Source organism: Spermophilus citellus, assembly GCF_964194105.1.
Source record: "Spermophilus citellus genome assembly, chromosome: 9".
Lineage (NCBI taxonomy): Eukaryota > Metazoa > Chordata > Mammalia > Rodentia > Sciuridae > Spermophilus > Spermophilus citellus.
In genome coordinates, this window is record NC_138191.1 from 86,435,144 (window position 1) to 86,451,308 (window position 16,165).

General features: G+C 39.2%; 1 protein-coding gene across 4 annotated transcripts in view; it reads right to left on the reverse strand.

Annotated features, from left to right (window-relative positions):
• The window catches only part of RAVER2 (ribonucleoprotein, PTB binding 2), a 104,257-nt gene that overhangs the window by 24,920 nt on the left and 63,172 nt on the right, over nucleotides 1-16,165 (reverse strand). For 2 of the 4 annotated variants that reach the window (XM_081306342.1, XM_081306340.1), the window contains exon 6: nucleotides 919-1,001. In XM_081306342.1, the coding sequence (XP_081162468.1) occupies nucleotides 919-1,001 (83 nt within the window). Of the gene's footprint in view, nucleotides 1-918; nucleotides 1,005-16,165 lie in introns of all 4 variants that reach the window. The other 2 variants (XM_081306341.1, XM_081306339.1) reach the window with 1 other exon arrangement.

The window sequence follows — 16,165 nt, forward strand, 5'->3', positions numbered from 1 at the left end:
GTAACCACAGAGACTGTTGATGATTTGTGTGACGCTATAGCTGCAATGATTAACAGTATCTAGGACACACGTGTTAGATTCTCAATAATACAGGCCAAGTGAATGAATGAATGAAGACCCTACAAGGTACTATGTTAGACTCTGAGGACCAAAAATTTTAAATGGGTCTTTCCTTTAAAAAGCTGTGTTTAGGACCACACATTCATTCATTTGCCTTATATCAATCCTCTATTATATATTAGCTTTGATTTGTAACTGAGGTTCTGTGTCTTTAAATACCACCTGAAACTGAGTAATATTTATGTCTAATCTTGTGGATAGATAGATACACATACATATCTATATCTACAAATTAAAATACTTACCTGTAAAAAGAAAAATATTCTTTACTCTCATATACATAATGAACTATTTTTATGACATTAAGTTTTAAGAATTAAGAGTTATTGTCCACTTGTTTTTCTCTATAGATATTTTTTTGAGTTAGGGGCACATAAAAAGTCTTGTTTTGTTTACAGATCTATTATCTAGCAAAAATATGCCACAAATATATCTCTTCTCTTCTTCATGCCTTGCAAATAGGAATATATTCATTAATTAGGTTAATTGGAGCTGCATTAATTAGGTTAATTGGATCTGGTAGGATTATTGAGTTATGATTGTAAGTAACTATAATTATTAAGGATTTTCTTCTAAAACAAAATACTCAACTTCTTGAGTATTTAAATGTTAACAACAAATGAAATATATTCACTCCATTTGATCTTCTGATATTATTAAGGATTTTCTTCTAAAACAAAATTATTAAGGATTTTCTTCTAAAACAAAATACTCAACTTCTTGAGTATTTAAATGTTAACAACAAATGAAATATATTCACTCCATTTGATCTTCTGATATTCCATGCTATTTATGTACCTGGTGTGCTTTATTCAAGTGTAGAAATGCAGGGGAGATGGGTGAGTTCATCAGATGAGGCAAGCTGTGAGGGGTTCCAAGCACTGCTTTAAGAAAATAAAAATAAAAATTTAACTGTATAATATGTGAAATTAAATATAAGACAAGCTCCAGAAGGGGTAAATGAATATTTCTTTAAAATTTTAACAAATTCATTGACAGCTTAAGGATATACTGACTTTATCATTGGTCAAAAGTGACAGGTCCATTTCTGTGATTCAAACCTTGAACTTGCTTTAAAATCCCTACAGCTTATATCTTGATTATAAAACACCAAACCTGGGCTTACACTTCTCTAGCACTTGGTGCAAAAAAACTAATTCCATCTTTTAATAAGTATAGTACTAAATGAACCCACATTATTTGCTCAGTGTTTATTAAGTGTTTGGAAAATTTTGTCAGAGGATGGGAGAAGAGGCAAGTTGCAACTTTTTTTTTTTTTTGGTCGGGGGGTGGGATTCAACCCAGAAGTGCTTAGCCACTGAGCCACATCCCTAGACTTAGAGACAGCGTCTCACTGCGTTGCTTGGGGCCTCACTAAGTTGCTGAGCCTGGCTTTGAACTTGTGATCCTCCTGGCTCAACCTCCCGAGCTGCTAGGATTACAGGTGTGCATCACCATGCCTGGCTGCAATTTTGTTTTTAAAAATCTTATGTAAAATGCTATTGAGAAATAATATAAGAACACAAAACTTTTATACAATAAAAACAAAAGACACATCAAAACTATATAAGGGATAAAAGGAATAAATAGTAACCATACTCTTTATCAAGTATAAGAGCCCACATGCCAGGGTGCTCTTTAGTACTCTAGAGCTAAAGTTAGAGATTTCAACACTTCTTCCTGTTTTTTCATAATCTCTATATTTTGTTGTAAATAAATAAAATGTATTTTACTTCATTTTAGTTCATTTTACTAAACACAGTAGCTCCCAGTTCATAACAAAAACAACAACCAAAATAAAAACAACCTGAAAACACATGTAGCATTATACAGATTTAATACAATTCCTGTTAAAATCCCAATGACATTTTTCATAGAAATAGAAAAAGCAGTTGTGAAATTTATTCGGAAAAATAAGAGACCCAGAATAGCTAAAGCAATCCTTAACAAGAAAAATGAAGCAGGAGGCATTACTATACCAGATCTTAAACTATACTACAGAGCTATAGTAACAAAAATGGCATGGTATTGGCACCGAAATAGACTTGTAGACCAATGGTACTGGATAGAAGACAGAGACAAACCCATGTAAATACAGTTATCTAATTCTAGAAAAGGGTGTCAAAAACATTCACTGGAGAAAATGGCAAAACTGGAAATCCATATGTAGCAAAATGAAATTAAACCTCTCTCTCTTACCCTGCACAAAAATCAACTCAAAGTGGATCAAAGACGTAGGCGCTAGAACAGAGACCCTGCACCTAACATAAGAAAAAATAGGCCCAAATCTTCACCACGTCAGCCTAGGATCTGACTTCTTTAACAAGACTGCTAAAGCACAAGAACTAAAATCAAGAATAAACAAATGGGATGGATTAAAATTAAAAAGCTTCTTCTCAGCAAAAGAAACAATAAAGTGAGGAGAGAGATTAGGAGAGAATCTTTGCTACATGCACCTTGGATAAAGCATTAATCTCTAGGATATATAAAGAACTCAAAAAACTTTACCCTGAAAAAATAACCCAATCAGTAAATGGGCTAAGGAACAGAACAGACACTTCACAAAAGAAGAAATACAATTGATCAACAAATATATGAAAAAGTGTTCAACATCTCTAGTAATTACAGAAATGCAAATTGAACCCACTCTAAGATTGCATCTCATGCCATTCAGAATGGCAATCATCAAGAATACAGAGGCAACAATAAATGTTGGCGAGGAAGTGGGGGAAAAAGATACATTCATACATTGCTGGTGAAATTGAAAATTGGTGCAACCACTATGGAAAGCAGTATGGAGATTCCTCAGACAACTGGGAATTGAACCACCATTTGACCCAGCTATCCTACTCCTTGGTTTATAACCAAAGGACTTAAAATCAGCATACTACAGTAATGCAGCCATGTCAACATTTATAGCAGCTCAATTAATAATAGCTAGACTATGGAGCCAACTTAGGTGTACCTAAATAGATGAATGGATAAAGAAAATGTGGTATACATACTCAATGGAATATTACTCAGCTTTAAAGAAGAGTTCAATTATGGCATTTGCCAGTAAATGGTTGGAGTTGGAGAACATCATGCTAAGTGAAATAAGACAATCCCACAAAAACCAAAGGCCAAATGTTTTCTCTAATGTGCAGATGCTAATTCACAAGGAAAGAATAATGTTACCTTAGATTAGGTAGAGTGAAGTGATGGGAAGGAAGGGGAGGGGATGCGGGGATAGGAAAGATAATGGAATGAAACAGACATTATTACTTTATGTATATATGTGACTATATGACCAATATGATTCTGCAACATGTACACAGAAAAATAAGAAACTATATCTTATCTATGAATGATATATTAAAGTGCATAAATGCATTCTACTGTCATGTATAACTAATTAAAACAAATTAAAAAATTAAAAAAAGGAAAAAAATAAGTTGGACCTTACATAATAAAAAATTTTGTTCTTCAAAAGGCATTGTTAATAAAAAGATAACACAGAGTGGGAGAAAGTATTTGCAAACCACATTTCCAACAGAATACTTGTATCTAAAATAACTTAAATAAGACAACAACTCAATTTTAAAATATGCAAAGCACTTGAAAGAATGTCACCAAAGAAGATGTAGATGGCAAATTAGCACCATAAATGATGCTCAAAAGAGTCAAATAGATATTCAAATAAAAACCATAATAAGATAGCATTTATACATCCAATAGAAGCTGGGCATAGTGGTGCACATCTGTAATCCCAGGAACTCTAGAGGCTGAGACAGGAGGATTGAAAGTTCAAGCTAGCCTCAACAAGTTGGCAAGACCCTGTCTCAAAATATATAAAGGGCTGGGGATGTAGCACAGTGATAGAGCACCCTGAATTCTGTCCTCAATACTGGAAAGGAAGGAAGGAAACAAACCAACCTAAAAGAAAGGCAAAAGTTAAAAAGTCTAATGTACTGCATGTTAGTACAGATACCGAGCAAACAGGAACCCTAGACACTGATGGTAAAAATGCAAAATAGCTCAACCACTTTGGAAAATGGTTGGGCAATTTTTTTTAAATTCATTTTTTAGTTGTGGTTGGACACAATACATTTGTTTTATTTATTTATTTTTATGTGGTGCTGAGGATTAAACCCAGAGCCTCTCATGTGCTACGCAAGTGCTCTACCACTGAGCCACAACCCCAGCCCCAGTTGAGTAGTTTTTTAAAACTTTTTTTTAAACATTTATTTTTTAGGTGTAGATGGACGCAACACAATGCCTTTATTTTTATGTGGTGCTGAGGACCGAACCCGGGTCCTGCCTGTGGTAGGCGAGCGCTCTACCGCTGAGCCACAATCCCAGCCCCAGTTTTTAAAACTTAAACATACATCTGTCATATGACTCAGATCCAAGAGAAATAACAGTTATTCAATAGAAATAAAAACATAAGTCTACAAAAAAACCTAGTACACAGATATCCTCAGCAATTCTATTGAAAATGAACCCAAACTAGAAATGATCTAAATGTTCAAGTCAATTAATCAGCAAATTATGAAATGGAATACTGTTGAATAATAAAGGGAATTAATTATTATTAATACATGCAGTACAGAATCTCAAAATAGCAAGTTTGAGAGAAAAAAGTCAAATAATATATACTATATGATTCCATTTATACAAACTTCTTGAAAATACAAACTATGGTGACAGAAAGCAAATCAGCCATTCTTGGGGAGTGGATGGAGGGTGGCTTACCAAGGAGCAAAAGGGAACTTTTAGAGGTAAAGTGAATATTCACTATGTAATTGTGGTGATGATTCCATGGGTATATACATATATCCACACATATCAATTAACACACTTCAAATATGTGTAGTTTAATATGCATCAATTGTACCTCGATTGATGGTGAGCTGTTTTAAACATACAGTTTAGATGATAAATGATTACCTAATGGTTAAATTTGTAACACACACAAAGAAAGAAATCTAGAATATTCACTTTGTGTTGTATTCTTGAAGGTAGCTGAAGGATCTGTATTGAAGAGAAGATTAGTTTGGTCAGAGTAACACAGTCAAGTTGGACCTGGGGTGGGGGGGAAATCAGTCTGATAGAAATGTGCAGAACAAATTAGACTGAAAGGAAGGGAGATTAGAAAAGTAGGAATGTCTACAAACTACATGGAACTAACAAAGGGGCGTGTAAATTCAAGGGAAGAGTGTAAAGGAGGAGAAAGAGTTCCTAAACAAATCCCTGAGTACCTTTAACCGCAAAAGACATTACACAGCTCCAGGTGCTTGTGATGGACAAGACAGAGATCCCTGCCTTCCATTGTAGCAAAAGAAACAGACAATAAGTAAGTAAATGCATAGTACCTATCCACTATCTGAAAAAAAAAAATACAAAACTATAGTGACAGAAATAAAGCAGTGAGAAAGAAGTGGCGCAAAGGTAGAAAGAAGTACAATTCTTTATTCCAGCTTGCTCAGACAAGTTCTGATAGAGTAGGGATCTAGTTAAGATATAGTAAAGGATACACAAATGGAATTTATTGATTAATGATACATTTAGCTTTTCCTCAATATTGAAAAACTTCCTTGGACCGAGAGTGTAACTCCTACTACCAGTAGAGCGCATGCTTAGCATGCAGAAGGCTCTGAGTTCAAAGTTCAGTCTCCAGCACATCAGGAAGGAAGGAAGGAAGGAAGGAAGGAAGGAAGGAAGGAAGGTTGGTTCTGGACATTCTCCAGCTTTGTGCATGCTTAAGTGAGGCAGGAATGTAATCCTCTTCCTTTGCCAACCCACACAAAGAAAAAGCCAGTTTGGGTGACATAATTTCTTCATCATGGTAATATTGAACATTTTACTTAAAATTGAGAAAGCACTCAACATAAGAAGCATGCTCCTGTATAGCAATATGTTGGTTCAGGTAGAAAAACAGAATAGAGAATATTTAGTCTTAGATAAAGAGACAAAAATAATACTGGGGAGCTGGGGTTGCATGTGACTCAGAGGTAGAGCACTCACCTAGCATGCATGAGGCACTGGGTTCAATCCTTAGCACCACATAATTTTTTTTAAAAAGATATTAAAAAGAAATAATACTGGGAGGAAATTATTAAAGAGGCCCAGAGTCCGAAGGTGTGGGTAATGCTTTCTGCCAGACCCAAAAGTGTGGTATACTATATTTCCTTAGACATTAGTAAGATCTTGAACTGCATCAATAAAATACTGATAACAGGAACAAAATACCACTGCTTTCTGTACTGATCAAAACCAACCTGCAGGAGATATCTGTGTTTGTATACAGCATGTTTTAGGACAACCAGAAAACCCAGATGTGATATTATCATGCACACTTTTTGCTTGTCACCTGCAGTTCCTGGCTCGTATCTCCCTCCAAGGCCACTCAAAGAAACTCTAATCTTCTCCTACCTTTCTACCTTGGAGCTGGCTATGGGAAATTTTCTGACCTACCCCGTATGATAGTAGACCATTAGACCCCCACTTCAGGGGGATCCTTCCCCACACATGAGAGGAAACAATGGTGCATAGAAAAGAAGAACCTGGAGAGGCCTGGTTTCCCCACTTAGTCTTTTAGGGTTAGATTCTAAGCTTTTTGTCCAATCACATTTCTGCACAGTTGTCCATGTTTCAATCATGCTTATGAAATGAAAAACCTCAAAGTAAAGGGTTCAGAGAGTTCCTGAGTAAATGAACACACAGTCCATGTCCCTTCCCCCATACATCACTCTATGTGTCTCTTCAACTGTGTCCTTCTAGCATCCTTTATAATGAACTAATTACACATAAGGCAGAAGCACAAAGACCAAGAGACAGAGACACACAGAGAAAGAAGAGAAATTCAAGATGGTGGATTAGAGGCACCGGTACTTCCCTGCTTGTCCACAAGATAGAACCAAACCAACAGGAGCGTAGTTGCTTGTTGAAGTGAGCATCCATGAACAAGCACTGGAATTCAGCAGTGTAGATAAAGGGACCTGGAGGAAACCTAGAGACTTTGAGGAATGGAATAGTGGGAGAAACAGAGTGCCCCAGCAACAATCGCGCGGCAGCCCTTGGCAGGGGTAGAGGGGCAAGAGGGAGAGTCCCAGAGAGCTCCACTAGCACAACATTTGGCAATTTGCAAACATGTGGTCTGAACAGATAAGGGATCTGGGAAGTGCATACAGAGCTGGCTCTGGAGAGGCTCTCTGTACTTCCCAGCATATTATCACTGAGCTGCAACATGGCGCCACCTTGAGAAGGGTCTTATTGTCTGAGCTTACTACCCTGGGGATCAGAGGTCCCTGCGTTTTCCTATCTCTGGGACCCTACAACAATTTTACCTCACTGGCCTGGAGAGCCACTACTTGTGAATCAGTTTGGCCTAGGGGGTGGGGTGGGGAGAGAGAGAGAGAGAGAGACAGACAGACAGACAGACAGACAGACAGACATACACCCACTGAGAATTCTTCACAATGGGAAACCAGACTGTGACATAGAGGACAGTGGAAGGTGCTTTCCCTTTAAAATGAGCAGTTCAGGAAACTTACTAAGAGTCTGGGGGAGTAAGAAAGGGCAGTGAACAGTTGCATGTGATTTAGCACAGAAGCCAAGTCTGGGGGCACCAGATTGTGGGCAGTGGATCATAAGGAACTCCCGCCTACAACCCTAGCACAGAATTTTGCAGTTCCATAGCCTCCGCAGACCCACAGGGACATCCAGGGACACACTAACATTGCTCCTTCCTCAAAATGCACAGCCTCCAAAGCTCCAGAGCTTAGAGCTAGTCTGCAAACACGAATCACCAGGATCCCCACACCTCACAGTGCATATCCCAAAAGCTCTGGCTTAGCCTGAAATCACCAATTCTCGGCCCTCATGCAAGTACCTTACCAGGGCAGAAGTTTTTATCTTTTTATTTATACTTTTATCTTTCTTAAACATTTTAAATTTATTTATTTTAATTAGGTATATATGATGGCAGAATGCATTCTGATTCATTTTACACAACTGCAGCACAACTTTACATTTCTATGGTTGTACACAATGTAGCATCTCACCGTATGTGCAGTCATAAATGTACCTAGGATTCCACCGTCTTTCCTGCCCACATACGCTCTCCATCCCCTTTGCCCAAAGTTCCTCTGTTTTTGCCATGCCCTCCCCCATTATGGATCAGCATCCACTTATCAGAGAAAACATTTGGCCTTTGGTTTTGGGGGATTGGCTTACTTTACTTAGCATGATATTCTCCAACTCCATCCATTTACCTTCAAATGCTATAATTTTCTTTTCTTTTAATGCCGAGTAACATTCCATCGTGAATATATACCACATTTTCTGTATCCATTCATCTATTGAAGGGCATCTAGATTGCTTCTACAGTTTAGCTATTGTGAATTGAGCTGCTATAAACATTATTGTGGCTGTATTACTATAGTATGCTGATTTTAAGTCCTTTGGGTATCGACCAAGGATTGGGATAGCTAGATCAGATGGTGGTTCCATTCTAAGTTTTTTAAGGAATCTCCATACTGCTTTCCAGATTGGTTACACCAATTTGCAGTCCCATCAACAATGAATGAGTGTGCCTTTTCCCCCACATCCTCGCCAACATGCTATTGTTGTCTATATTCTTGATAACTGCCATTCTGACTGGCATGAGATGAAATCTTAGAGTAGTTTTAATTTGCATTTTTCTAATTACTAGAGATGGTGAACATTTTTTCATATATTTGTTGATCTGTTATATATCTTCTTCTGAGAAGTGTCTGTTCAGTTATTTAGCCCATTTATTGATCGGGTTGTTCTTTTTTTTTTAATGTTAAGTTTTTTGAGTTCTTTATATGTCCTGGAGATTAGTACTCTATTTGATGTGTGTGTGACAAAAAAAAACTTGTCCTAAAATGTAGGCTCTTTCTTCACCTCATTGATTGTTTCTTTTGCTGAGAAGATGATTTTTAGTTTGAATCCATCCCATTTATTAATTCTTAATTTTATTTCTTGTGCTTTAGGAGTCTTGTTAAGAAAGTCAGGGCCTAGTCCAATGTGATGAAGATTTGGGCCTACTTTTTCTTTTTCCTCTATTAGGTGCAGGATCTCTGGTCTAATTCCTAGGTCACCGATCCACTTTGAGTTGAGTTTTGTGAGAGATAGGGGTTTAGCTTCATTTTTCTGCATATGGATTTCCAGTTCTCCTAGAACCATTTGTTGAAGAGGCTATCTTATCTCCAATGTATGTTTTTGACTCCTTTGTCTAGTATGAGATAACTGTAATTATGTGGATTTATCTCTGTGTCTTCCATTATGTACCATTGGTTTACATGTCTATTTTGGTGCCAATACCATGCTGTTTTGTTGCTATAGCTTTGTAGTATAGTTTAAGTTCTGGTATTGTGATGCCTCCTGTTTCACTCTTGTTGCTAAGGATTGCTTTGGCTATTCTGGGTCTCTTATTTTTCCAAATGAATTTCATGATTGCCTTTTCTATTTCTATAAGGAATGACATTGGGAATTTAATTGGAATCACATTGAATCTGTGTAGTGCTTTGGGTAATATGGTCATTTTGACAACATTAATTTTGCCTATCAAAGAGCATGGGAGATCTTTTCATCTTCTAAGGTCTTCTTCAATTTCTTTCTTTAGTGTTACATAGTTTTCATTGTAGAAGTCTTTCATCTCTTTTGTTAAGTTGATTCCCAAGAATTTTTTTTCATGGTCATTATGAATGGGATAGTTTTCCTAATTTCTCTTTCAAAGGATTCATCACTGATGTATAGAAATGCATTTGATTTATGGGTATTGATTTTATATCCTGCTACTTTGCTGAATTCATTTATTGATTCTAGAAGTTTTCTGGTGGAGTTATTTGGATCCTCTAAATATAGAATCATGTCATCAACAAATAATGATAGTTTGAGTTCTTCTTTTCCTATTCATATCACTTTAATTTCTTTTGTCTGTCTCATTGCTCTGGCTAGAATTTCAAGGACTACATTGAATAGAAGTGGTGAAAGAGTGCATCCCTGTCTTGTTACAGTTTTTAGAGGAAATGTTTCCAATTTTTCTCCATTTGGAATGATGTTAGCTTTGGGTTTAGCTTAGATAGCTTTTACAATGTTGAGGTATGCTCTTCCTATTCCTAGTTAAGTGTTTTGAAAGAGTGCTGTATTTCATCAAGTGCTTTCTCTGCATCAATTGATATAATCATATGATTCTTATCTTTAAGTACTTTGATGTGATGAATTATATTTATTGATTTCCTTATGTTGAACCAAACTTACATCCCTGGAATAAACCACACTTGATCATGGCGCACTATTTTTTAAATATGTTTTTGTATGAAATTTGTCAGAATTTTATTGAGAATTTGTGCATTAATGTTCATCAGGGATATTGGTCTAAAATTTTCTCTCTTTGATGTGTGTCTGCGTGGTTTTGGTATCAAGATGATATAAGCTTGGGGGATCCAACATGGCCGCCGGCGAGGAAGCAGCGATTCCAATGTCTCCACATTAACGGGATCAGAAAGACACATTGGAACAGTGGCAGTCTACCTACTGAGGAACTTCTAGCAAAATTCCGTTAAGAGGGGACCTGCCGGGAATTGGTAGGTTTATTAGAAGTGTCAGTTTGTCCCAGACAAGTGGATCTTGGCCGGCCACGTGGGCGCGGAGGTCCAGTCCTGCAGCCACCAGCCGCTTCAGAAAGCGGCCGGCGGCCCAGAGCGGCGCGGCCCGCCCGAACCTGCAGACAGCACCCGCCATCCCACCGTCCCGGGGAGGCCCTGCTCTCGCTCTGCGAACGGCCACCACGCCTGCCAGGCTCATAGCCACGCGGCCGCACCTGCCCGGCTCTACAGGCGGCCCCCCGGTGGGTGCAGAGGTACAATCCTGCGGCCACCAGCCGCTTCAGAAAGCAGCCGGTGGCCCCGAGCGGCGCGGCCCGCCCGAACCCGCAGACAGCACCCGCCATCCTGCCATCCCGGGAGACTCCGCTCTCGCTCAGCGAACGGCCACCCCGCCCGCCCGGATCTTAGCCACGCAGCCGCAGCTGCCCGGCTCTACAGGCAGCCCCCAGCGGCCCGGCGCAGCGAGAAGTGTCCCTGCCTGGCCCAGCAGATAGCCCGTGCCCTCCCGGCTCTACTAACAGCCCCGCCCACCCGGCGAACGGCTCCCCCCACTGAGACAGCGTGAAGGGAATATAACCAACCCTTTACGAAATAGCGAACTGGGAACTAAAACCAGAGATTGTGTCAGACCAGAGACAAGCCAGTTCCACCCCTCCCTTCGGACACTCCGGCAAGGAGCCAGGGGCCCGCCATAGCAGAGAGGGGAAGTCACCAAAGTTCGGCCAAAGAGATTCCTTCCCAGTGGAATCTACTTTAGCAGGTGTGTGACTCCCACCCACATCAGATACAAACAACCGGGAAACTTCAAAATCTCTCTGTGGGCGTGACCCTAAGGGCCAAAGGACTCTCGACCCCCAACTCCCCCTACTGCCAGTGACAAGGGCGTGACTGTAGGGGCAGAGGGAAGCAGAGAAGACTCCCCACCCCCAAATCCCCCAACCGCGAACTGAGAGGGTGTGACGGTAGGGGCGGAGGGAAACAGAGGACACTCCAGACCCCCAACTCCTCCTACCGCCAGCAGTGTGGTTGTGACTGTAGGGGCTGAGGGAAGTAGAGGGGATCCTAGACCCCCAAATCCTATTACCACCAGCAGCGACACCAATGGTCTTAGCTGCCAGATTCCGAAGGTGTGCCCACCAAAGGGGTCCGGAAAAATTAAACAATTGACTCCCAGACCACAGCTCCACAGCACTGGGGCTTAGATGAATGACAGCGAGAGTGCTCAGTAGTTAGGGAAATAGAGCACTCGGTGGGGCTGAAAGTGTAACCAAATCCTTGGGGAACTGCCTCCGGTGAGCAGGACCTGGCTGGCTGGCAGGAGGAAGGGGAGGAGGGGCCGTAGAAGTGAAACGGCTCTGGACCAACAGGATTGAGAGACTCCCAGGAACCGCCTTACAGGGATTGCTGTTAACACATTGAGGGCAAAACTCAGCCCGGAGGGCACAGCTTTGCCTACGGGAAGAGAAGAAAATGGATCTCTAAACCCTAATTTTATTTCCTATTTCATTTTAACTTTTTCTCTCCCTTTTCCCTCTCTCCCCTTCCAAGTTTTACGGCTCTTTCCATTCTCCTCTATGCTATCTATCTCCCTCTCCCACTTTCTTTTCAAGAGCACCTACCTTCCCCTTCCCCCCAACTTTCATCCCAAGCATTACGTCCTCCATTTCGAGTAACTGTCTAAATACAAATAGGTGTGCGCCCTTCCCCCACGCCTGCAAGGTAGCCGGACCTGCAACCCACCAGCAGGTCAGGCCCAGCAACCTGGGAGTGGCAGAGCCGCCCCACGTGCCTGCAAGGTAAGTGCACCTGCTACCAACCAGCAGAACAGGCCCAGCGGCCTGCCAATGTGGTAGGCACAGTGCCCCAATTGGAGGAGGAGCAAAGCCCCTGCCCGCGCCTGCGCGGGAGACTTTGCAACTATACAAGAGTAATACAAATATATAGGGGGAAAATTCAATAACACAACAGTCTCAGTAAGCAGAAAGAAACGCGAACAGTATGAAGAGACAAGGAAAGAAAGGACCACAAGCAATGCAGGTCAACTCAACGTTAGAAGAGGTAATTTCTGCGGCAGATGGAATGTCAGGTAAAGAATTCAGGAGATACATGCTTCAGATGATCTGGAGTCTCAAGGAAGACATGAGACAGCATAATCAGACAATGAAAGATCACTTTGACAAGGAACTACATAAACAAATCCAGGAAGCAAAAGATCAACTATACAGGGAGATAGAAGTTATAAAAAACAAACAAACAGAAATCCTAGAAAGGCAGGAAGCAATAAACCAACTTAAAAACTCAACTGAGAATACTACCAACAGAGTAGAACACTTAGAAGATAGAACATCAGACAATGAGGACAAAGTATTTCAACTTGAAAAGAACATAGACAGCTCAGCAAGACATTAAGAAACCATGAGCAGAACATCCAAGAGATAAGGGATAACATAAAGAGACCAAACTTAAGAGTCATTGGGATACAGGAAGGCATGGAGGTCCATACCAAAGGAATAAACAATCTATTCAATGAATTAATACGAGAAAACTTCCCAGACTTGAAGAATGAGACAGAATCCCAAATCCTAGAAGCCTACAGGACGCCGAATGTGCATAATCATAAGAGATCCACACCTAGACACATTATAATGAAGAAGCCCAACATACAGAATAAGGAGAGAATTTTAAAAGCTACAAGAGAAAGGAAACAGATTACATTTAGGGGTAAACCAATCAGGATAACAGCTGATAACACAGACTTTGAAAGCTAGAAGATCCTGGAATAACATATTTCAAACACTGAAAGAAAATGGGTTCCAACCAAGAATTGTGTATCCAGCAAAACTGAGCTTCAAGATGGAAGATGAAATTAAAACCTTCCACGATAAACAAAAGTTAAAAGAATTTGCAGCTAGAAAACCATCTCTCCAAAAAATCCTCAGCAAAACATTACAGGAAGAGGAAATGGAAAATAACAATGAAAACCAACAGTGGGAGGTAGGACAGTAAAGGGGGGAAAATAATCAAAGAGGAAAACAAACCATATTCAGTAACATAAATAAACAAATATGGCTGGAAGGATAACCCATATCTCAATAATAACCCTAAATGTTAATGGCTTAAACTCACCAATTAAGAGACACAGGCTAGTAGAATGGATCACAAAACATGACCCAACAATATGCTGCCTACAGGAGACGCATTTGATAGGAAAAGACATACATAGACTGAAGGTGAAAGGTTGGGAAAAATCATATCACTCATGTGGACTTTGGAAACAAGCAGGAGTGTCCATACTCATATCAAATAAAATAGATTTCAAGCCAAAGTTAATCAAAAGGGATAAAGAGGGACACTACATACTGCTCAAGGGAACCATATACCAACAAGATATAACAATCATAAATATATATGCCCCAAACAATGGTGCAGCTATGTTCATCAAACAAACTCTTCTCAAGTTCAAGAGTCTAATAGACCACCATACAATAATCATGGGAGACTTCAACACACCTCTCTCACCACTGGACAGATCTTCCAAACAAAAGTTAAATAAGGAAACTATAGAACTCAATAACACAATTAACAACCTAGACTTAATTGACATATATAGAATATACCACCCAACATCAAGCAGTTACACTTTTTTCTCAGCAGCACATGGATCCTTCTCAAAAATACATCATATATTATGTCACAGGGCAACTCTTAGACAATATAAAGGAGTATAGATAATACCATGCATCTTATCTGACCATAATGGAATGAAACTGAAAATCAACGATAAAAGAAGGAAGGAAAAATCATGCATCACTTGGAGAACGAACAATATGTTACTGAATGATCAATGGGTTATAGAAGACATAAAGGAGGAAATTAAAAAATTCTTAGAGATAAATGAAAACACAGACACAACATATAGGAATCTATGGGACACATTGAAAGCAGTTCTAAGAGGAAAATTCATTGCATGGAGTTCATTCCTTAAAAAAAGAAAAAACCAACAAATAAATGATCTCATACTTCATCTCAAAATCCTAGAAAAAGAAGAGCAAAATAACAGCAAAAGAAGTAGAAGGCAAGAAATAATTAAAATCAGAGCTGAAATTAATGAAATCGAAACAAAAGAAACAATTAAAAAAATTGATAAAACTAAAAGTTGGTTCTTTGAAAAAATAAATAAGATCGACAGACCCTTAGCCATGCTAACGAAGAGAAGGAGAGAGAGAACTCAAACTACTAGCATACAGGATGAAAAAGGCAATATCACAACAGACACTTCAGAAATACAGAAGATAATCAGAAATTATTTTGAATTCTTATACTACAATAAAATAGAAGATAGTGAAGGCATCGATAAATTTCTTAAGTCATATGATCTGCCCAGATTGAGACAGGAAGATATAGACAGCCTAAACAGACCAATAACAATAGAGGAAATAGAAGAAACCATCAAAAGATTACCAACTAAGAAAAGCCCAGGACCGGACGGGTATACAGCAGAGTTTTACAAAACCTTTAAAGAGGAACTAATACCAATACTTTTCAAGCTATTTCAGGAAATAGAAAAAGAGGGAGAACTTCCAAATTCATTCTACGAGGCCAACATCACACTGATTCCTAAACCAGACAAACACACTTCAAAGAAAGAAAACTACAGACCTATATCTCTAATGAACCTAGATGCAAAAATCCTCAATAAAATTCTGGCGAATCGGAAACAAAATCATATCAAAAAAATTGTACACCATGATCAAGTAGGATTCATCCCTGGTATGCAAGGCTGGTTCAATATACGGAAATCAATAAATGTTATCCACCACATCAATAGACTTAAAAATAAGAACCATATGATCCTCACGATAGATGCGGAAAAAGCATTCGACAAAGTACAGCATCCCTTTTTGTTCAAAACTCTCGAAAAAATAGGGATAACAGGAACATACCTCAACATTGTAAAAGCAATCTACGCTAAGCCCCAGGCTAGCATCATTCTGAATGGAGAAAAATTGAAGGAATTCCCTCTAAAATCTGGAACAAGACAGGATGCCCTCTCTCACCACTTCTGTTCAACATAGTCCTCGAAACACTGGCCAGAGCAATCAGACAGACGAAAGAAATTAAAGGCATAAAAATAGGAAAAGAAGAACTTAAATTATCACTATTTGCAGATGACATGATTCTATACCTAGCAGACCCAAAAGGGTCTACAAAGAAACTATTAGAGCTAATAAGTGAATTCAGCAAAGTGGCAGGATATAAAATCAACACGCATAAATCAAAGGCATTCCTCTATATCAGCGACAAACCCTCTGAAATGGAAATGAGGACAACCACTCCATTCACAATATCCTCAAAAACAATAAAATACTTGGGAATCAACCTAACAAAAGAGGTAAAAGACTTATACAATGAAAACTACAGAACCCTAA